The 21062-nt window shown below is 37.8% G+C and overlaps 2 protein-coding genes across 5 annotated transcripts in view; one reads left to right on the top strand and one right to left on the bottom strand.

The window, feature by feature from the left end:
• Window positions 1–699: 699 nt before the first annotated feature.
• Window positions 700–15531, bottom strand: LOC145477966 (kelch domain-containing protein 2-like). Of its 4 annotated transcripts, none has more exons than XM_081455846.1 (13): window positions 15301–15531; window positions 12796–12893; window positions 12291–12411; window positions 11780–11889; window positions 11540–11642; window positions 11000–11074; window positions 8641–8721; window positions 8120–8178; window positions 6780–6892; window positions 5908–5974; window positions 5358–5460; window positions 4427–4479; window positions 700–3567 (listed from the first exon to the last, which is right to left on the bottom strand). In XM_081455846.1, the coding sequence occupies exons 1-13, from the start codon at window positions 15409–15411 to the stop codon at window positions 3444–3446; spliced, it is 1218 nt and encodes a 405-aa protein (XP_081311972.1). In that variant the 5' UTR covers window positions 15412–15531; the 3' UTR covers window positions 700–3443. The 4 variants fall into 4 exon arrangements, with proteins under 4 accessions (XP_081311972.1, XP_081311974.1, XP_081311975.1 ...); XM_081455848.1 differs by having other exon boundaries at window positions 11780–11839; window positions 15301–15391; XM_081455849.1 differs by lacking the exon at window positions 15301–15531 and adding an exon at window positions 12571–12629 and having other exon boundaries at window positions 11780–11839; window positions 12796–12874.
• A 62-nt stretch (window positions 15532–15593) lies between these two features.
• The window catches only part of LOC145477976 (kinesin-like protein KIF11), a 24881-nt gene continuing 19412 nt past the window's right edge, over window positions 15594–21062 (top strand). The window contains exons 1-8 of the mRNA XM_081455858.1: window positions 15594–15777; window positions 17511–17750; window positions 18064–18139; window positions 18329–18394; window positions 18608–18727; window positions 19332–19456; window positions 20178–20268; window positions 20554–20620. Of these exons, the coding sequence (XP_081311984.1) occupies window positions 15722–15777; window positions 17511–17750; window positions 18064–18139; window positions 18329–18394; window positions 18608–18727; window positions 19332–19456; window positions 20178–20268; window positions 20554–20620 (841 nt within the window). The 5' untranslated portion in view covers window positions 15594–15721. The remainder of the gene's footprint in view (window positions 15778–17510; window positions 17751–18063; window positions 18140–18328; window positions 18395–18607; window positions 18728–19331; window positions 19457–20177; window positions 20269–20553; window positions 20621–21062) is intronic.

Genomic DNA, 21062 nt, shown 5'->3' on the forward strand with positions numbered 1-21062 from the left:
CCATTTCAAACCTATGTTTACTTAGTGAGATGGAAACAAACTTTTTGGAGGTTTCCAAGATGTTTTATGCAAAAATGTGAAAAAAATTACAAATTGTAAGCTCTTTCTAAAAATGGCAAACTTGCAAAATTCCAGAGAATTGCTGGAGTTTATGTATGTATTTAATTGTTTCCAACACTTAGATTTTGATGGGTTGTTATAACCACTGTTTATCATTTGATGCTACAGTCATGGTTTCCAAAATCTGCCCAATCATTGGTGATTGGTGTTGAATCACGTTAACATATTGACCAGCTTCACAGACAGATAAAGCATCTTAGAAAACCACAAAAATTACTAATTTCTAGTATGTGAACATCTTAGCCCTTAATACATGTAAAGTGATGGCAGCTCTTGCAGGTTGTGTTAACATGTATATCTACATGTATTTATACCATGCCATAGAAAATAAAGCCAATCAGAATGCAGGAAAGCTGTTAAATATTTAAAGGTATTACGACCAACTTTCCCATCATGTGCCACGCATAATTTATGTTGCATTGACTGTGTTGGCCATTGTATTTTCTAGGGCATGGTATAAAATAGTTATGCAATGCTCACTTGTTGGTATACCATGGAATAGGCCACAAGTCACTTGTATTTTCTTGACCGTATACACACTCGTCTAGAGTTGTGTGTACACTGAGAAAAAGCAAGTGACTCGTGTGATATACCATTCGAAAGTGTTGCATAACTAGTATATATATATGTACTTAAGGGTCTTTACAAGAATTATCAGTCATAAGAATATTGTGACAGAAGTGAAAATTCGCCATCCTTCCTGTTCTCTAAACTGGCAAAGTTCCCCAATAGATGGCGAAGTATTGTAAATGTGAAATGTTTGTAGGGGCCGACCAGAGCATTATTTTTTAACGAGATGTAACGTTTTTTGCAAAGTGCTGTAAATAAATTATTTTGCATACTTTTAATACCAAAGTCCAAATTTAGGTAGTGGGTCATCAAACATTTACAGGAATGCTGAGCTGCCTTTGTCATGTGATTAATTTGTACAAATGTTTTATGCAAATTAAGTTAGTAATGGTAATGGACTAAGTGGAATCCAATTCGGTTTGTAATCATACCAGTGATTAACAAAATTGGATGACCGCAAAGCGGGAGTCTGATTTGTTAATCACGAGTATGATAACAGACTGAATTCGATGAAACGATGTCCTGTTACCAATTAATCAAAACTATGACAAAATTCAACAAACGAACAAACCATCGATTGAGTGCTGAACGATTTTTAGACGTCATTATGAATGCTGAAAAACCCAGCAGGTTACTCCACTAAGTGCACAGCAACAGCGTGTGAAAAATGACGCGTACTGTCCAATTACAAGCATAACACGTACACCCGTCCAATTAATGCCCAAATCGGGCTGCTGATAGCCAATCACACTCGAGAATTTTGTTATAGTTTTGATGAAAAAAATAATTGTTTTGGTACTGTTATCCACTAGATTATAACAAAGACCTGCAAACAAAACCATAATACTGGAGTGCTCTGTCTAGCAAAACTAATTCTGATAGCTTGTTAAATTTGGTGAGAAAAATACTTACGTGTATAAGTAAAGGCTTTTAAAAACAATTTGAAGTAAAAACCATGGGTAAAAGAGCGTGACGTTTCAACCGAACTTCAGTCATTATTGAGCTTAAAAGTAGAGGTAAAAATTTTTGCATAAGTATAAATATAAAGCAAAGAAGTAAAAGTATGTAAAGTATGAAAATGTAAAAAAGGGGTGTTCAGAACAATAAAATGCATGCAAGAATAACATAATTAATAATGATTAAAAACTTTTGCACAAATTGAGTCTGACTGTACATTGAGACTTGGTCTCAGCTCATTAATAAAGAACATTTGATTAATGAGACAGTCAAACTTGTTCTTGCACTTTTTTGAGAGACCAAGTTTCAATGAAAGTTTTACTCTGAAAGTTTTGCCACAAAGCAGTCTTCTTATCTACGGCTGAAAATCTCGTCAGATGAAAACTCTCTTTGAAACGGGTTGAGATTACACTAATTTATAGCTTGTAGAGGAGTTTTAATCAGACTAAGAGGATTTTCAGCTGCAGACAAGACTACTAGTGCATTGCATTGTCATTTCAAATATGTGAAGAAAACACATATATTCATTTGGGAAAGGGTTAAATCTGGTTAATTTATGATTGAGACTTAGTGAACTCATTCTCTGAAATGAGAGAGGCTCATTCTTGAAGGCAATGGCACTGCTTTCAAATTACATATTATATGATTTGGAGGTAGCTCCCGCTGCTTTGGGGGCATCACCCACCATCCCTACAGGAGGCCCTCTAAAGGACAATGTTTGAAAACATGCTCACATTTGAACTGGATAGGCACAACAGAATACCTGCTCCCTGAGCTCTGGTAGGTACTAGGACTTACCAAAAGTACTAATTATGGTATCACAAAAATGAGAGAATAAGGCCCTTTTTGTTTAAAGAGGAATCAAAATAAAATTTCAACTATTACTGGTACAGAAGCATAATTACATGCTTCTGCTGGTTACCATAGTAAATTGTATTCTCAAGATAAGGAAAGTCCGCAAAATTATATAATTAAAGTCCTTTCATAGACTGAGAGAATTATCACATATATTTTGTGATTGAGAGCATTAGAGATGAAAAGGAGAATTAAAAACAACTGCACTTTTCCCTTGACATGTTTCCTTGCATAGAGCAGTTGACAAAAGCAATGCAGTGAGATGAAGTCTCTCTTGAAGTAACTATAAAAAATAGTTTATTCTCAAAACTAGACATGACTTCATTTACCTTTTACATTCAACATGTAACTTGCTATTTTGAATTGTTAAATTATTTGTTCAATCTAAAGCTTGTCGTTCATAGTGGCTTTTAACATTTGTTAAATCCAGTGGTAGCTTTATGTGTTTATTTACTAGCATGCTGCACAATTGTCATTTGTCTAGATACAATAAAAATTCTTTATTCACAATATTGCACAGCAATACCACAAGCAACATCACAAAATTCAGGCACATCAAAACTCCATTATTATTTTGATCCTTTACCATGACACCATGTCTTAACATGGCTACTGCATTATGCTGTGCTGGTCCAACAATTGTGTTAAACAAACCTTGTAGGGAAGCACCCACTTCAGTGCATTAGCCACTCTACTGCACTAACAGTAACTTTTGGTGAGATAATGGGTGCTTCCATGGGTGGGGTCAAGGACTCCAGAAATACACTCAAGCCTGCTAGGGTGTTGGGCATGAGATGCCATAGCCTGTTCCTCTTCTCACAGAAGAAATGGGTGCTGTCACCTAACCTAGTTTGTTTGTGCCTAGGGTTATGGAACAGAATTTAATCACAGAGCTTCATCACACTTGGTGTTACTGTGATCGACAAGTGTTTCTATATGATCTACATCTTTCCAATAGCCTTTAGTCGTCTGTGCAAGAAGAGTGACATTACAAGGTTTTTTGGAAGCATCTTGAGTTGCTTTTGCAGAGTTGAATAACACTTCACAACTGTATCAGCACACAACCTGACAGGGAAAGAAAAAGGTAGTCACTGACTCACTTTGACAATAGTCACCAAAATTAATTGATTGACTGTGCTTTAGATCTTCTCACTTAGGAACTGGACTGTACCTTTTCAAAAACATGTAGACAAGAGAAAAGGGTGTACACATCTACATCAAAACCTCAAGCATTACACAGTGCAGTTCTAATGCATGTTATACACTGTCAGGGAATGCATATTTATACCACATGAATTTGCAGTTCTGAATATACAACTTTGAGAGATAGTAGCACAACTAAAGCCTGGAAAAAGTCAGGTTTGAACAGAATTCAAAACCATGAGCTATAATAATACCGATGCATATTGCTCTACTAACTGAGCTAGGACCAGGTCAATTTATGAGTTTGTGATATACACCATCTACAGATGGTCATATCCTTCTATTCATAACTATGACTTTTTATGTTGTATACCTCTCTTTGCCCAATGTTCAAATATCTGAATAGATGTGTATTGTGTGCATGACCAGCCCATAAAGTTTGCTTATCTACTCCAACAAATTTAACCTTGCTATTATTAAACATTAAAAATTTGTGCATTACTGTTCTTTTTGTCAATGTGCAGTTCCAGAAAATATCCATACTCCCCTGACAGAAGGGATTGGAATTTCCTAGAAGGTTGGGGGGGGGGGGGGGGGGGAGAGGGGTCTCTAAGACCAAAAATTTTAAAAATGTATGATGAAGCTTAATTGGAATTTCAAAAGGGGGTGGGGGTCTTGGAAAAAAATCCCTTTCGTGGGGGAAGTATGGATATTTTAGAAATTGGAAATACAATGAAGAAATCACTCTAAAGCAATGAAATGTTACAAATACATTTCTTACCAGTACAGAGGCTGGGGTGTAAACCTAAAGATCAGGATACTGTCAAGATGTTCCTGAAAAAAAAAGTAAAACACCAAAGGTGACCTCTACGAACCGCACCTCTTTGTAGACTTGCGCTATTTTTGCAAAAAAAAATCAGGCCAGCTGAGCTATTGTTATTGACAAGTGATGCTGAGATTTCTGACAGACCTAAAGACTACATGTTAAACAACAGGCAATACTTTTTACGGGAATAGGAGGAAACCAGCACTTGCCATCTGATGATAGCAGATTCCTAAATACAAGCCAAGAAATTCATATAATAGTTTTTACTCACTAATCATGAAATGTACTCTTAGCTGCAGTGAGTTAACATTTTCCTGTTGTGATTGTCAGTGGTGTAAAACGAAATTAAAAAAGCCTTGTCAAGGCAGCAAGGCGTAGCATTTAGGATGATGGATTTGTAATTCGGAGGTCCATTGTTCAAATCCTTCTCCCTGCTGCTAGCTGGCTTTGTGTTGGGTGGTTCCGAATCAACTTCGTGACATCTTGTAAATAAAACTGGTCAGCCACCAATTGGCTGGGACTGACTTTCAACAAGTGCTTGGTTCTATTTACATTTTTTTTCTTCATTTACAGTGTGCTCACTAATTATTATCACAGAAGAACAAAATACCATGGACACTTAATTAAGAGCGATTGATTGATTGATTGATTGATTGATTGATTGACTGATTGCTTGCCTGATTGATTGATTGATTGATTGACTGAATCAAACAATAGTCAACTGAAGACTTTTCTTACTACTCTTCTTCTTCAAGACGTTGCAGCATGATTTGCACTTTCTTGTACGAAACCCTAAAGGAGTCTCCACATATTGAGCTAGATTTCTATACGGGTGCAGGATAACATGTTTTATAAGCATATTAACTTAAGATAATTAAATGATTACCGGTTCAAGGCTTAATACTGATGTAGCACAACCACCAAAAAGAACAACTTCTCCAGGTGAAGAGGAACTACAAGCTGTATGCCACATACGACTCACTGGTGAACTGACAAGAAAAAAGTCACAAATTAATGTTAACCTCGAAATGGGGTTTTGAACATTATATTTACCAAATGAATATGATGTAAGTGCATGTAATTGATGTGTAAATGGCAAACGTTTCCAAATTACAGGTACCAGTTTTATTAATTGGACAACTTCCTGACACCCACATGTTTGCATGCCAATTACATGCGGACAAACAGGTGCATGAACACCCAATCTTAACATTATAAGTGGAGTTTAATTGTGATACAATTCATCATCATCCTCTATCCTATTGGTGCCCATAGCTGGCACACTGTTTATCAGCAATTCCTCGCCACTTGGTCCGGTGGACAGCCACTTGGAAGGGCCTCCTGCCAAATCTTCCATCACAGCTAAATAGCTGACTAGTTGATAATCTTTGAGTACCATTATCGCTTACTAATGAAGAGTCATTTGCTTGCATTACCCTTGAATTGAAGGAACACTCAATTGAAACCAGATCATTGTTAAAGTGTCCAGAATATAAGCGTCACCTGACAAAAGGGAGCATAATCATTGTTAACATACAGTAACTACAACAGTTCCACCTACATTGTAATCATTTGGCAATACATACAATATTCATGTAGGCTACTGAATACAGTAAACTTAAATTTAGCTTGACACTGAGGCCTAGAGGACATAAACAGACAAAAAATTATCAACATTGCTCATTCAATTTCCTTGTTTGCATGTTGCTATATGAAGGCACAATTTCACTTGTGATCCAAGCCTTTCCAAGTTGACCAAGTGCTTGGTAGCCTGCATGTAGACATTAAATATATAGAATACAGTAGAAACACAAGACGTCTGGACAAAGGCTAGCACTTGGAGATTGGTGTCTACTGTACTTAAGTAGCACACAAACAGGTTCATTTCCAAGTGGAATGACAAAAAAATATGTCTTGAATCATGTTCTACAAAATACTTAGAAACTGGTCATTTCATGTTGTGCTCAGTTTGCAGAGGACAGGAGGAAAAATGTACATGTATAAAGATACATTACTGTTCTGTTCAACATTTGAGTCGCCACTGTTGTCATGGTTTGCATAAGGATCAGTGAAATGTTTTAAATATACATTTTTGGGACAAAATAAGAGTGAGCAGATGTGCAAACTCCTGCACTGAAAACATGGGCCATTGCAGAGAGGTGGACATTACCAGGGGTTTCACTGTCAATAATTATTCAGTTTTTCTTGCAGCATTTTATTCAAGGTATCAAAACAACTCTATTTCAGTTTCACACAAGAGACTTCTATTCAGCTGTTTAATTTGACTGTAAAAGATTTTAAATATCACCTAATGCTTCTTCCACATTGTTGAAACCTCCATAAAGAAACAAATGTTTGTCACTAGCAGCAGAGAGAGAATGCCATGTTCTTCCTTCAGGAACATTGCCTGTTGTTGGAATACTAGAATTCAAAACATCATTCTTTTGTAATTACAACATAATTAAAAAAAGACATTAAGTCTTCCTGTAATTTGTAAACAAGAAGCCTGTTTCGTTTTGGGGTATGGGATGACAATACTCCAAAATATTTTAAGTGAGGTAAGTGTTATATGCACCCACCCCCCACCACCACCACCATTGCTCCCAATGCTGGAAGCAGGAAGTGCTCCCTTACAGCAACCCCACCTCTACCAACTGCCCCCACCCCCACTACCACCACCATTGTTCCCAATGCTGGAAGCAGGAAGTGTTCCCTAACAGCAACCCCACCTTTGCCAACTGCCCCCGCACCCCACTACCACCACCATTGCTCCCAATGCAGGAAGCAGGAAGTGTTCCCTAACAGCAACCCCACCTTTGCCAACTGCCCCCACCCCCCACTACCACCACCATTGCTCCCAATGCAGGAAGCAGGAAGTGTTCCCAAACAGCAACCCCACCTTTGCCAACTGCCCCCGCACCGCACTACCACCACTATTGCTCCCAATGCAGGAATCAGGAAGTGTTCCCTAACAGCAACCCCACCTTTGCCAACTGCCCCCGCACCCCACTACCACCACCATTGCTTCCAATGCAGGAAGCAGGAAGTGTTCCCTAACAGCAACCCCAACTTTGCCAACTGCCGCCGCACCCCACTACCACCACCATTGCTCCCAATGCAGGAAGCAGGAAGTGTTCCCTAACAGCAACCCCACCTTTGCCAACTGCCCCCGCACCCCACTACCACCACCATTGCTCCCAATGCAGGAAGCAGGAGGTGCTCCCTTGCAGCAACCCCACCTTTACCAACTGCCCCCGCACCCCACTACCACCACCATTGCTCCCAATGCTGGAAGCAAGAAGTGCTCCCTTGCAGCAACCCCACCTTTGCAAATTGCCCCCCGCCCCACAACTACCACCATTGCTCCCAATGCAGGAAGCAGGAGGTGCTCCCTCACAGCAACCCCACCTTTGCCAACTGCCCCCGCACCCCACTACCACCACCATTGCTCCCAATGCAGGAATCAGGAAGTGCTCCCTTACAGCAACCCCACTTTGCCACAAGTGTGCTATTAATTGGACAAAGTATTCTTTCACAACAAGCCCCCCCACCCCCCTCATACAGGAAGCTTGGCCACTAAAGGATTTACCCTACTTGGTAATAGCGTGAGGTCTGTCATGATTCACAAATATAGAGAAATATATTTACCTATCACTCCACTCTAAGGTGTCCATATCAAGAGCATGCAAATCATTCCGTCGTCTTTCCTGTTAAGATATAAACATTAAATAAACTACAGTTGGACCCCGCTAATTCAAACTCAGTTATTTCGAATTCCCTGTTATTTCAAACCCTAAACTATTTCCCTTGAATTCGCCCTTCAGTCATTTAACACTATTGGCTAATTTGAACTCCCGCTATATCAAACTATTTTTTGTTTCCCTTGGAGGTTGAAATAGCGAGGTTGAACTGTATATATTTGGCTGATAACATCATTGTCTTCCCTAAGGTTGCATAATTATATAATATGATGTCTACTCTTAATTGTCTCAATGGGATCATGCCTCTTGAAAATGCATGATTGAAATGTTGAGATTTCAACAAAGGGAAAAGAAAAATCAAGCTTCATAAAATATTCAACCATTGAATTTGAGGGACTTTTCTATGACTCTATGGACATTCAAGTAACTTTGTCATTGTTTTTTGGAAAAATAAATTAATACTGTTACCAAATATCTTCCACCAAAAATATAGGCAATATTTCCCAGTTTAGCTGCAGCTTGAGCTGCTCTTGGAGTGGGAGCTCTACCCTAGGAAAAAAAAGCAAAGCTAAAGATCAGGACCAACATAACGTATAAGTGGCAAGATGACTGTTTTTGTCTGTTTTGTTGTTGTGGTTGTTTTGCTGTGTGAGTATTTATTTGTTTAAGTTGCATACATGTAGCTCCATTTTAGATACCTTTTTTAACTTTAATTTAGAAGTTTCCCTACATACATCACAAAAAAAATCCTATTTTTAATTACCAAGAGCAAGGGTGGTACTAAGAGAATACCTGCTCAAGGTCTTGACAGTTCAGACCAAGTCCAGCGAGGTCTACCAAAAAAACCAATATCTCCCAGAACAGTCATGTATAAACTTGGTTAATAAGAGACTTATTAAACACAGAATGAAAAAAGATGAACACCATGATTGTGGATCAGAGAGACACTGTAAACTTCAAGTGCACAATTCTGATTGCCAGCTAACTAAGTGTTTACTGTCCACTCATGTCTGACATTGTCACAACTGAAGAAGGAAAAGTTGTAGACAGTTGGATGATATCAAAAAGAATATTTTCCATAGATGCATTTTAAATTGTTGGAAAACAAGCCATAGAATGACTAAAAAATGTACAGGATCATAATTTTCACACAGTGCTCGGTCCACTTCTTGGAAAACATAGCACAGCAATAGGGCTGTCTGATTGGTTGCCACTGGCACTCTGAACTAAATGGTTACTTGACTTTGTAGCCATTGGGTGATTCCAGAAAATATCCATACCCATACCACAGGTGGTATCTTGGAATTCTGAGGGAGAGAGCAGTTTCTTGGACTGGAATTCGGAAGGTATGGGGGGGGGGGGGGGGGGGGAGTAACACAGTTTGGAATTCCAAAAGCATGAGGGGTTTCAGCTCTAAATTTCCAGAGAGGGAAGATGGTGAAAGCTTCGCTTGAAATCACTTATCTGTTAAGTTTGCTAGTTTGTAAATCAAGCACGAACCAACTGCGGAAGCATGATAAAGATCATTCAGGCAGGGATGAGTGATCGGATGGGCTGCGCAGCAAGCTCAACATCGAGGAGGCCTCAAAGTTGATGAATTAGTCTGAAGATTGATAAAATGTAAACAAAAGATATCTGTGTTTCTTACCAATTTAAAATTATTGTTATAACATAACTAAAGCAAAGCGCGCGCTGATTGGTTAATTTAGCGTCTACTATTTGCCCATGGGTGTACGCTGATGACGTGTGTGCTAATGTTTACAAAGCAAATCTTTTGACAGACATTGTTTCCAAAGTAATGGCTGACGTCCTTCTGCCAGAAATGCGAAACTGTCTTCACAGTTGTCTGAAGATGAAACTTTATCGAGTTACTGGTGTGCAGTCAGTTGTCGTGAATGAATTTTCGTGCACTTGTTTTCTCTTGTCATGTAAGACTACATGAACATTTTTTTGTGATGTAGCTCAATAAAAGGACTTCTGTTGTTCCAATGTCTCAATGTTATGTTATAAAACAAATGGTAAACGCCATAGCGTGCACTATTGAGTTATGGATGCACTTGAGAGGTTTGCTAAGCACTCAAGAAGCTAGAGTCGCAAGAGGCGATCGCTCGTGCGACCCTTACACTTCTTTCGTGCTTAGCAACCTCCTGCGTGCATCCATAACTCAATAGTGCACGCTATGGCATTTACCATTTGTTAAATTGACGATCTTGTTGCATGCAAAAAACGTGCACCAGTCTCTGGTTTCCAAATGGAACATCTCACAGATTTGTACTAGGCTGCATTACTAGTAGTCAGGAGTAACTCAATGAACGAAATTTTGAATATGGCCGGTGACGGCACATCATGAACTTTACTTTTTTCTTCCACTGGTATCAATATGATCTACTCTCCTTAAAATATACAGCTAATGAATGGAAAACAAAAAGTTTTATTTGGAGGTAAGCAATTTAAAGATAACACTTAGAAGGGAAAGCTACAGTGTACTTTATTAAACATTAAAAACTTAGTTACTTCTTTGCTTGACTGAAAGTTGTGAGCAGAATTTTCCTGGAGGGGGAATAAGCACAAGTTTCCTGTTCATTAGGAGTTTTAGGCAGTCAGACAGGAATTTCAAAGGGTCTTAAAAAAATTGGAAATTCCAGAGGGGGGCAGGGGTTAACGTGTTTGGAATTCAGAGGCATGGGGGGTAGAGCATTTTGGAATTTCCAAAAGCAAGGGGGGTTAAAATGTTCATGCCGCCCGTGGTAGGGTATGGATATTTTCTGGAATCACCCATTAATCACGTCTGTATTTAATGAATTCCCATTTAATTTAATCATACAACCTTTGCTTTTGGTTGGCTCCATGTTAAATTACTTGTATCCAAAACAAACAAATGACTATTCCATCCTCTGTTATCCTAATAGACATATCAAAAATACCATACAATTTGTTCACATCATTTTGTTGAAATAGTCCTACTTCAGGCTAACATAATGGGCATTCCTTCCTCATGATCAACTCATTAATGATTCATGTGCACTAAGAATTATGATTTATTTATAAATATTGGTAATCCAGAAGGATCAGTGGCTGCGTGGCACAGTGAACAGTCAAAAGTTGTAAATTATAATCATATTTCAGGGCTAAATTAAACTCAGTTTTATAGTGGACATTTCAGACCTAACCCTTCCTCAGTGCTCAGTTTAGTTTTGAATGGAACATATCATTGAATAAATAGACAGTTACTGTACATATATGCATGACTCTTACAAAATGATAAAAGAGCACTTCACATGTCGTGATCAAGCTGTTCAAAATATGAAATAACCTGCTAATATACAAAATGGACTAAATTGCTCAGTCGTGAAGTTAATTTACTTACAGTGAACTGCTCCTCGGAACCTGTGTTAAATATGAAATATCCACAACATGCCTCTACTCTGTCAGGGTCAGGGGCTGGTCCATATCCTCCAAAATAGAATATTCTGTAAAATCAAATAATATTTAAAACCTTCAAGTTGTAGCTAGAAAATGAAAAATGCTGCTTTTTGGGCTACTGGTAAAACACAGAAAATGATTTCACAACTCCAGGAGTCAAGGACCACTGTGAGTAATCACTTACAAATCATTGTGAGTCCAACAGCACAGCTTGTCCCTGTCTGATGGAGGAGTCCCTGTTATCCTGCCAGTTACATTTTGCCATACAAATGATTTTAAATCTAAAACAAAAACCTGCCACAGAGATAATGACCGGCTAGGTAATCTCACCCATATGTTTAAGAATAATCAATCATTAATTAATCAATCAGGGGGGCTTGAACAAATTAAATAACTAGCTGTTGTTTTTTCAACAGTAACAAAATCACTGCACATGCACTTGTATGAACAAGTTAAAAATCAACATCATTTTGAATTTTTTTTGAATTTTTCTTCTGCCTCATAATTATAAATTTCTCGCCACTCTTTTTAATGAAACTTAAAGTATTTTGGTTGGAAAATCAATTTTCACTTTCCATCAGTCTAGCATCCCAAGTAGTTCCATCTCTCAAAGGTTGCTTTGGATACCTCAAAGATTCACTCAATCCATGAAAATGTCAGGTGACTTGGCCTCTACTACTTTACATGAAACTTACTGAGGAAGAAGGTCCGCTACTGTAATGTCCAGCAAATATGTACATATGTTTATCACCAATAACAGAAGCTGATGATCCTGACATGGGTGGCGGAGTGTCTCCACTTGTTTCAATGTGTTTCCTACAAACAATATCACCAATAAACAGCACACATCAAGAAATATTAGCACTCAGTAAATAAATTTGTAACCTGTACTGTTTCCAATTTTTGACAGACGTTGAAAGGCAGCAGAATACTGTTTGACTTTGACTAGTCATCAACATACATCTCTCTCCTCACCCCTGAAAATCGTCCTCACACCCACCAATGTCATCAATAGCACATCGCAATAACTTTACCTAGCCAAAAGTTCATGAACAAACATGTGTCAGCCACCAACTGTCCATGGCAACAACCTAGGCTAAATCTCTCTGCAGATTATAAGAATACAGTTGCCTCCCAATAACTTTAAGAGATAAGAGAAACTTGTCAAAACATTTGTATTAAAAGCTGCTTGAACATTACCATGAAGAAGTCTCAATGCAGTAGAGCCAGACCTCATTGCTTGGATGATACTTGTCAGGCACAATATGAAATCCAGGAACTGGCTCCTCAGGATCTCCCTATACAGGTCAAAATACACGCAGCAATTACCAGTAAGAGGACAAGCTTGATGACCTAAACAGCTCCAGTATCACAAACTATAAGATTAATTATAACAATAATAATAATAATAATAATAATAATATTAATAAAAATAATATTAATAATAATAACATTAATAATAATAATATACATTTCTTTCTCCATCTCTGTTCTAGGATATATGATTGGATATTTTGCTTTAGTATAATTTCCAGAGGTAAACATAAGAATGGGACATTCTGATTGGTCAAAAAGCTCATCATATGATGCTATATTCACCCTGCTAGAGCTTGGTTACTAAGCTTGCCATCTTTGCCATCTTGGCAAGTAAACATGGCGGGCAGTCGCTGAATGAAGTTTTCATTTATTTGAAAGACATCACTCCAAGTCGAGGATATTTGAAAGGATGGAGAATTTTCAAAATGACTGCTGTTGCCCTTGGACCAAAAATCTTTTAAAGAACTCCTATTCAAGGCTTTTAACAATCGTAGACGCAGTGGTTACGTTGATCGCCAGCAGGTCAGATCGATTGACCGAAATTTATTTTTCTTCAAAATAAAGCTACTCACTTTTAGGCAATGATGACAACTGTGAATGAAGTCAACAACGATAAAACAAAGGTACCAGATGAATTCATTTTTCGTATTGTTTCGCTTGTTTGTTTTACTGCCGAACTTGATGAGTAAATTGATTGACAATCAATGTACATGTAAGCTTATTATTAAAACTACGGCTGCATACTTTTATGCACACGAACAATTGCGTCTGTGTTTTTATGTTTTAGTCTGTTATTTTGTAGTCCTTGATATTCACCTCTGAAAATTATTCTAAAACAATTATCCGCCTCAGGCTCAGTGAACATTGGTGAATATTCACCTTGACTTTGTCTCGGTGAATATTCACCAATGTTCACTTTGCCTTTGGCGAATAATTGTTAAATGTGTAGATCACTAATAATAATATTACATTTGTATATCACTGTTGTGGTTGCATCACTACAGCAGTTATATAATAATAATAATAATAATAATCAATATTTAAACAGGGTGACCCCTTCAGTCGCAGGACTGGTATCAACGGGGGCCCTGTATAACGTAAAATAAAAAGAGCATGTATAAATAATATATATCTATAAAAAAACTAACTACTTTAAAAGATACGCTGAAATGTTTAAAAAATTTAAAAACTTAAAAAGGTAATAGCGTTCTCATAAAAATTGGATATAGAATTGAAAATGTATTGTAATATTGTCTTGAATAGGTTTGCATTGACCCCATTTCCGATTACAAAAGCACACAAATGAGGATGATGTAAGTACAGAACACCAAAACATCTACAGATGAGGCTGAGGACATACCCAAGGGGGGGTACTCCCAGAAAATTTGGGTGGGGGTGTGCAGCCCACTTCCCAAAACTTTTACCCTATTTATGACCAAAATCTGTGATTTTCCCTACCCTATTTCTGACCTGACCAAAAATTGGAAACGCTTTTTATGACCTGACCTTTATATCAACACCTGGTTCAGACCTGCCTTATAATTAGTTCCGTAGTTCAGACCAATGTTAAATTGCCGTAAACATAATTTGTGAAGGGCTTTTGTTGGTTTTCTTTTCGATAATGATAAAACAGTGGCTTCTTCTTGAAAACATGCCCATATCAGGACTAGAGAGCAAAAACCATAGCCTATTTACCACCAAAAAGGCCTAAATCAATGCCCTATTTATGACCACAAAGGCTGAAAAACCATTCCCTTTGGGGCTGCACATACCTATATAGCTCATATAAGGGAGTACCCCCCCCCCAAAAAAAAATGACGTATTAAAATAAATGGAAAAGCTGATCAAAAAACTGAGGGAAAGGAAAATGTTTCAGCAATAAACAAAGTTTCCATTCAGTGTTCAGATTAGACTGATTTCACCTACATTACATATAAATTAATTACATTTTTATTTTATAATTTCAATATTATGAGAGCTTATAATAAAACAATTATTGATCCATGCAGCTCGATCTGTAAGTGTCACCAGCCTTTGGAACCACGGTTCTAGAGATCGCATAAAACCTCATCAGTCATCCAGTAAACGGTAAAAATTAATTTGGAGATGGGGCATATTATATTCATAGGTAAACTGGGCTTAAACTGGATTGGATAGTCGAAACAAGCGGAAAATACACTTAATCCACCCCTTCATCCACCCCACGGTACTCGTGATAAGAACACGACTTGAAATTGTACGCATAATAACGGAATTCTTGCCGCCTATTCCACCGAATTTCTGACTTAATACAAACTAATTAACAACGCTAATTTTTCATCTTTACTATCAAGCTTTACAGAAAAGCTTAGCTTATCTACACCACCTCCCATTAATACGCAAGCTTACGTTGTAGTAGCCTCCCCAGATGACTAAATAGCCATCAAAATGAGCCGCTATGTGGCCGCTTCTTTCTCTTGGCTTCACCGTGCCATTTATGGACGGGAATAGAAAAGTCATGTCCTGAGCATTTGAAAATTACAGGTTTAAAAACACAATTTTCTATTCTCCTTTCAGACCACAAAAAAACCAAAACATGGAAGTTTGCAACTTCGCAATGTGTTATGGGAAAGTTTTACCTCATCCGCATGTGACGTTTGCCGTTGAATTTCATTGGACCGTTCAAATCTGGCACCGAAATCGAATCGAACGAGTAGGCGAGAAGTTCAGGATCTTGAGCAAATTTGTCATCAGAAAAAACTACTACGTCCATTTTAAGTAAAATCTGTCAAAGTTCAAGACTGTTTTTTCTTTAAGGAGGGAAATCAAGATGGTCAAAAGCAAAGCACCGCAAGAAAAGAATATTCAAGTGGTTGTTCGGTGTCGGTAAGTTCAAAATGGCTACATTCAACACTACAGAGGATCTTACCGACTTCCTTTCAGGCTTCTTTATGTTAGCTTATTTCGTGTCTTAGTGGCCGTCCATTGATCCATGAAGAAATGGATTAAACGGAAGAGATATGCACATACATATAAATCATGCTCTAAAACCGTATACGGTCGGGATATGTACAAGCTTATTTGGATGAAAGAATCTGATGAAGAATTCTCTTTGGAAATCAAGCTATGAATGCGTCTATCAATCATCAAATCAAAATGGCGCCAGACTTAATGCGTTGTGTTGGTTGTGCCATCACTTTGTTTCTTGCAAAATGTGAAATCAAGTCAAATATATTTTGAAATATGTAGCCAAAACGCCCATCTCGATCCACGACCCATCTTTAGACATGTTTTCTGGTTTTATATACCTGTCGACTCTCACGAGTAAGCAAAACTATAGGGCCGATAACAATACAAATTAGCAAGGACACTTCGTCCCGTATTCCTACCGTGTTATATCGTGGCTTTTGGGGGATTACATACCTCTTACTAACCGAGTTCGAGGGTCCTACTGTAAGTTACGGACTAAGTTTTTCCCCATCGATTTATAGCCCAAGCGCGAAGCGCGCGGACCATGAATCGAAGGGGAAAAAAACGAGGATCCGTAACTTACAGTACGGATCGAGAAAACGAGGTTAGTAGGATATTTATTGCATCTCTACTGTGTGTCTGACGAGTTCGGAAACGACTTCTATTCACGCGGAACAGCTTCAAATTTCTGACGTACCTCGAACGCAAAACGACTCAATTTGAAATCGTTGTTTAGTGACTCGTAAGTCATTAGTAGGTTTTAGTGCAGAATTTCAGAAGTAAAAGAATGTTTTAAACTTTTATTTGCTAAAAAAGGTAAGAACACTTGATGATAAATCACGAAACATTTTGCCAACAAAATAGCTTTGAATTTTAGCAGGCCATACAGTAGATCACGGCTAGCAAAATTAACCAATCACAGCTCACGTACTAACTGAGAGGTATGATAAAACATATAAGAATTCATGTTGAGGAAAATAATTGAATGAAATGATTTTTAGTGTTACCAAATGTAAGCAAACACAGCTGGAAAGTGCATTAAGTTAATAATCTGAACTGACGTACGTGTAAGCTTGGCCTTCTTCAAAATCAGTCCAACATCAAAACAAAAAGTTCACGGCAATATTTCATTAATTTCTTACATGGAGCAAGGCAACGTTTGTATGGAGTGAGGTAACTTTGATTGTGGAGCGATCTAACATTTGGTTGGAGTGAAGTGACCATGGGACAAAGTGACTGTAATAAAAAGTGTCAAGTGCCTTAGTGCACACAACATGACACCAGTTGTTCAATGCAAAGTTTAAATCAAGACTTTAGTTGCAAAAGTACTAGGTACAGCATAATCCAGGATCAGCATCAATTATGATCTCAGTTTCTTTGAACTTTTCAGTCAGGTTTTATGTTACTTTATATTTTCTGCCTTCAACTTTTCTCATACTCAACCAAAAAGAGCTAACAAAAACATTTTTCTACAAGAAAAATTTAAGCCTCTGGGATCCAGGCTCATAACTCTGACCATGCATTGTCAGATCCCAAGTGTAACAAAATGAACATTCTAAGCACTCATTTGACCATCTGGCTCCCAGCTCCTGAGTACAAGCACCAAATCGATATCTCTTAATAATATTGTTATTGTTTTGTGATTGTAGGCCCCGAAATGGAAAAGAGGTCAAAGAAGGCTCGCCATCTGTGGTCAAGTGCCAGCCAGCAAAGCGGGAAATAGTTGTTAAACATGACATTGCAAACACTTCCTCATTGTCATCAACAACAAAGACGTTTACATTTGATCGAGTGTTTGCCCCTGATACCAAACAGATTGATGTTTATCGCTCAGTTGTTGTGCCAATCTTAGATGAAGTTCTCATGGGATACAACTGTACAATCTTTGCGTAAGTCAGGTCTTAAATTTTACGTACATTTACAGTGGAACCCCGCCGTAAAGTGGTAGCCGCATTAAAGTGGTAGCTGCATTAAAGGGGTTCTTTAAATAAGAGAATGACTGACTGAGTGTTTGGTTGGGCCAGGATAAAGTGACCTTAATAACAAGGTTGTGGTATTAATGTGGTTGTGGTAAGGCAGGGTTCTACTGTACCTTTTAACATGGTGCTTTCCAAACCTTTGAATTTAAAAGCGTTTGATTTGGTGCTTATATGTTCCACACAGAGGGGCAGTTATTTATTAAGCGTAATCTGTCTCTTCTAGCTATGGTCAGACTGGAACAGGGAAGACATATACCATGGAAGGAGAGAGAAGTCAAGAAGATTGTTCTTGGGAAGAGGTGAATAACTTATCCTTGGAAACATAACAGCTAAGAGCAATGACTAACATATACATGTAATGTACTTGGAAATTTATATACTGCACCAGTGATCACACCCTTACATAACTTTGTCAGTTGATGAAATCCCTGCTTCCTACATGTAAATCTCTCTGAATTCCTTTTCTTACTCTGTTTATACAATTCTAGGATCCTTCAGCTGGAATCATTCCACGGACCATGCATCAGTTGCTAGAGAAATTGAACAGTCAAACTGTAAGTTAAGTTCATGCTTAATCTTGGAGTGTGGTTTTCATTGAGCAAAACTGAAAAGAAATGTTCAGACCTTGTTGATACTCAGTTTTCAGCAGCTATTTTAAGAAAAAAATACATATAATGGATATTCAGTTAAACAGGAAGCAGAAAGCTAAAAAAAAATGAATTGAGATGAACGAGCAAATGATGAAATTTTTAATTATTGTTTTTCAGGACTGTGAGTTCTCTGTCCGAGTCTCATTTTTAGAGATATATAATGAAGAGCTATTTGATTTACTGAGCTTGAGTATGGACAATCAAAAGATGCGTCTTTTTGAAGACTCAACTCGTAAGGTAAGAAAATATCATTCTGGTACCTGAAGACTCCTTTCTTAGAGTCCTGACCTTGTCATGCTTGAACAATAACAAAATAAAATTATAGTATAAATAACAACTGTCTTTCATATTTCCTTTACCACCATGCAATGCATGTTCTGTTGTCAGGTTCTGATAACTTATGTACAGTACATTGTAGATGTTTGATTACAGACACCCAGTCTGCCGGTGCTAAACAGATTTAGGCCCTGTCCACACTATGCCAGGAAAAATACAGCTTTATTTTATAGGTGTATTGTGGATGGGGCCTTACAGGGCTGTGCTCTAGAAGTGCCCAGGTGTCACAGGCGACTAACTTTTGTCTTGAGGCGACTGGAAAAACTTATTTTTTTATATAAGCTTAATTGCTGGGCACCCAGGATTTCATGGTTAGGAGCCTTTGGGCTCCACAATTTTTCTTAGACCACAGCTCCTTGCCTTATAATATCAAAAAAAAAAAAGCTGTTTTTTTTTCTGATTGAAAAAAGATTAGTGTTACCAAGCCTCCTTTAGTACTGCTTAAGTTAAAATATTGTTCATCCCAACTCACCATTATTCTTACACTTGGTGTATTTTTCTTTAGGGTTCAGTCGTCATCCAAGGTCTGGAAGAGCTTGTAGTCCATGACAAAGATGATGTGTACAACATTCTTGAAAGAGGTAGAGCTAAGCGACAAACAGCAGCAACTCTTATGAACGCACATTCAAGGTAAGCATGTTGTGACCGATATGGTATATTGGCCATTTTAACCGTAACCATACAGAGCCTCTTTATGTATCAAGTGAAGCCTCAGTTGACTTTATGATGATGGGTAATAATTATTTGCAATCGAAAAGAAGCAAGCCAGTTTGTGTCATACATTCTGTAACAAAGTTGACCTTAGCCTGACATTTCTGCTGAAAGACCTGATCAAAAATGGGCTGCTGGACACTGTAAAATATACTTCATTGTGCACAAGTTTAGGCTAAAAAAGATTGAACATTGCTGTCTTACTGCATGTTCCCCATCTATGAATGGGATAGATGAGATTAGAGTCCATAGTACAATTCTGAGAGGAACACAGAACACAGAATCATCCACTTGATACTTAACACATTTGAGTAACACTGATGTTTTACCATCATGAATATGGAATTTGCCAGCTGGGATCGTTAGGATACATCTAGCAAAGGTCAACCCCCAAAGAGCTCTTCTTGGAAAGAAAATGTTTTGCTGGTTTAGGAATTTTTTTGTTTGTTAAAATAGAATTCTCGCCTCAAAGAAACTTCCTTCAAAGAGGCATTGAGTTGGGGTGTGGGGTGAGGAGAAACTGTTAAAAATTGTATTTTGAATCAACTAAAGGAATTATAGTGTAGAGCAAAATGCCTGGGATGTGGGTGTTTTTTAAACAATTTATTGAAGAAATTTTTGTTAAATTCCTTTTTTTTAGTCGTTCCCATTCCGTTTTCTCGGTTACCATTCACATCAAAGAGAATTCTGTCAGTGGTGAGGAATTACTGAAGATTGGAAAGCTGAACTTGGTAAGTAAGATTTCACTCCTTGTCCTGCGAGAAAATTGTTTTCCTAATGTCATGCATGTATATAGGTTGGCACATACATTATACGAGGAGTCCTTGCAACAAGTCCAGTTGTTTTAATTTTCTCTTTTTTTGCGGGGGGGGGGGGGGAGTGGGGGAGGTGGTGGTGGTAGGGGGCCTTGACTGCAGCGCAGTCCAGTAAAAAGTGTGCAAAAGAAGAAAACATGATCAATTTCCAGTCATCTTGTCATGGCTACGTCCTCAGTCAATAACCCATATTTGTGACAGGTGGATTTGGCAGGAAGTGAAAATGTTGGAAGATCAGGAGCTGTGGACAAGAGGCTTAGAGAAGCAGGTATGAAGTGGAAATTATTACTACATGACTATGAATGGTATACAGAGTATGTTGTGGCTTAATTTTACCCTTGGTAAAGTTTGATATTTTCCTTTCTCTGCTGTATGGTAATATGTTATTAAAATGATGTATGTTAAACAGGAAAATAACAAATTGTACCAAAGAACATTAGGTAATATTGAACCACAACATATAGATTTTAACTGTTTGAAAAATGTGAGACATCTGTGAGAGATGCAGTGAAGATTTATATTTGATCATATAAAATAATGTAGTTCCTCTTTTAACTTATACCGTAAACTTTCGAAAGTAATGACCCCCTGAAAGTAACGTTAAAAAATTGTGGCCGCTCATAAATCCTGAAAGTAGCAAGCCCACCCATTCCCTCCTCTCTGAAAACAGTGAGACCAAGTTCAATAGTATATTTATTTTTTCAATCAAT

The sequence above is a fragment of the Orbicella franksi genome, chromosome 2, assembly GCF_964199315.1.
Source record: "Orbicella franksi chromosome 2, jaOrbFran1.1, whole genome shotgun sequence".
In the NCBI taxonomy this organism is placed as follows: Eukaryota; Metazoa; Cnidaria; class Anthozoa; order Scleractinia; family Merulinidae; genus Orbicella; species Orbicella franksi.

What these genes read in the sequence shown, in the direction of transcription:
- LOC145477966 (XM_081455846.1), bottom strand. Translation starts at nt 15,411, where the DNA reads ATGACTTTTCTATTCCCGTCCATAAATGGCACGGTGAAGCCAAGAGAA. An exon ending in TGCATTGAGACTTCTTCATG is followed by an intron (nt 12,412 to 12,795) that starts GTAATGTTCAAG and finishes TATTGTTTGTAG; the next exon opens with GAAACACATTGAAACAAGTG. An exon ending in ACCTTAGAGTGGAGTGATAG is followed by an intron (nt 6,893 to 8,119) that starts GTAAATATATTT and finishes TTTGAATTCTAG; the next exon opens with TATTCCAACAACAGGCAATG.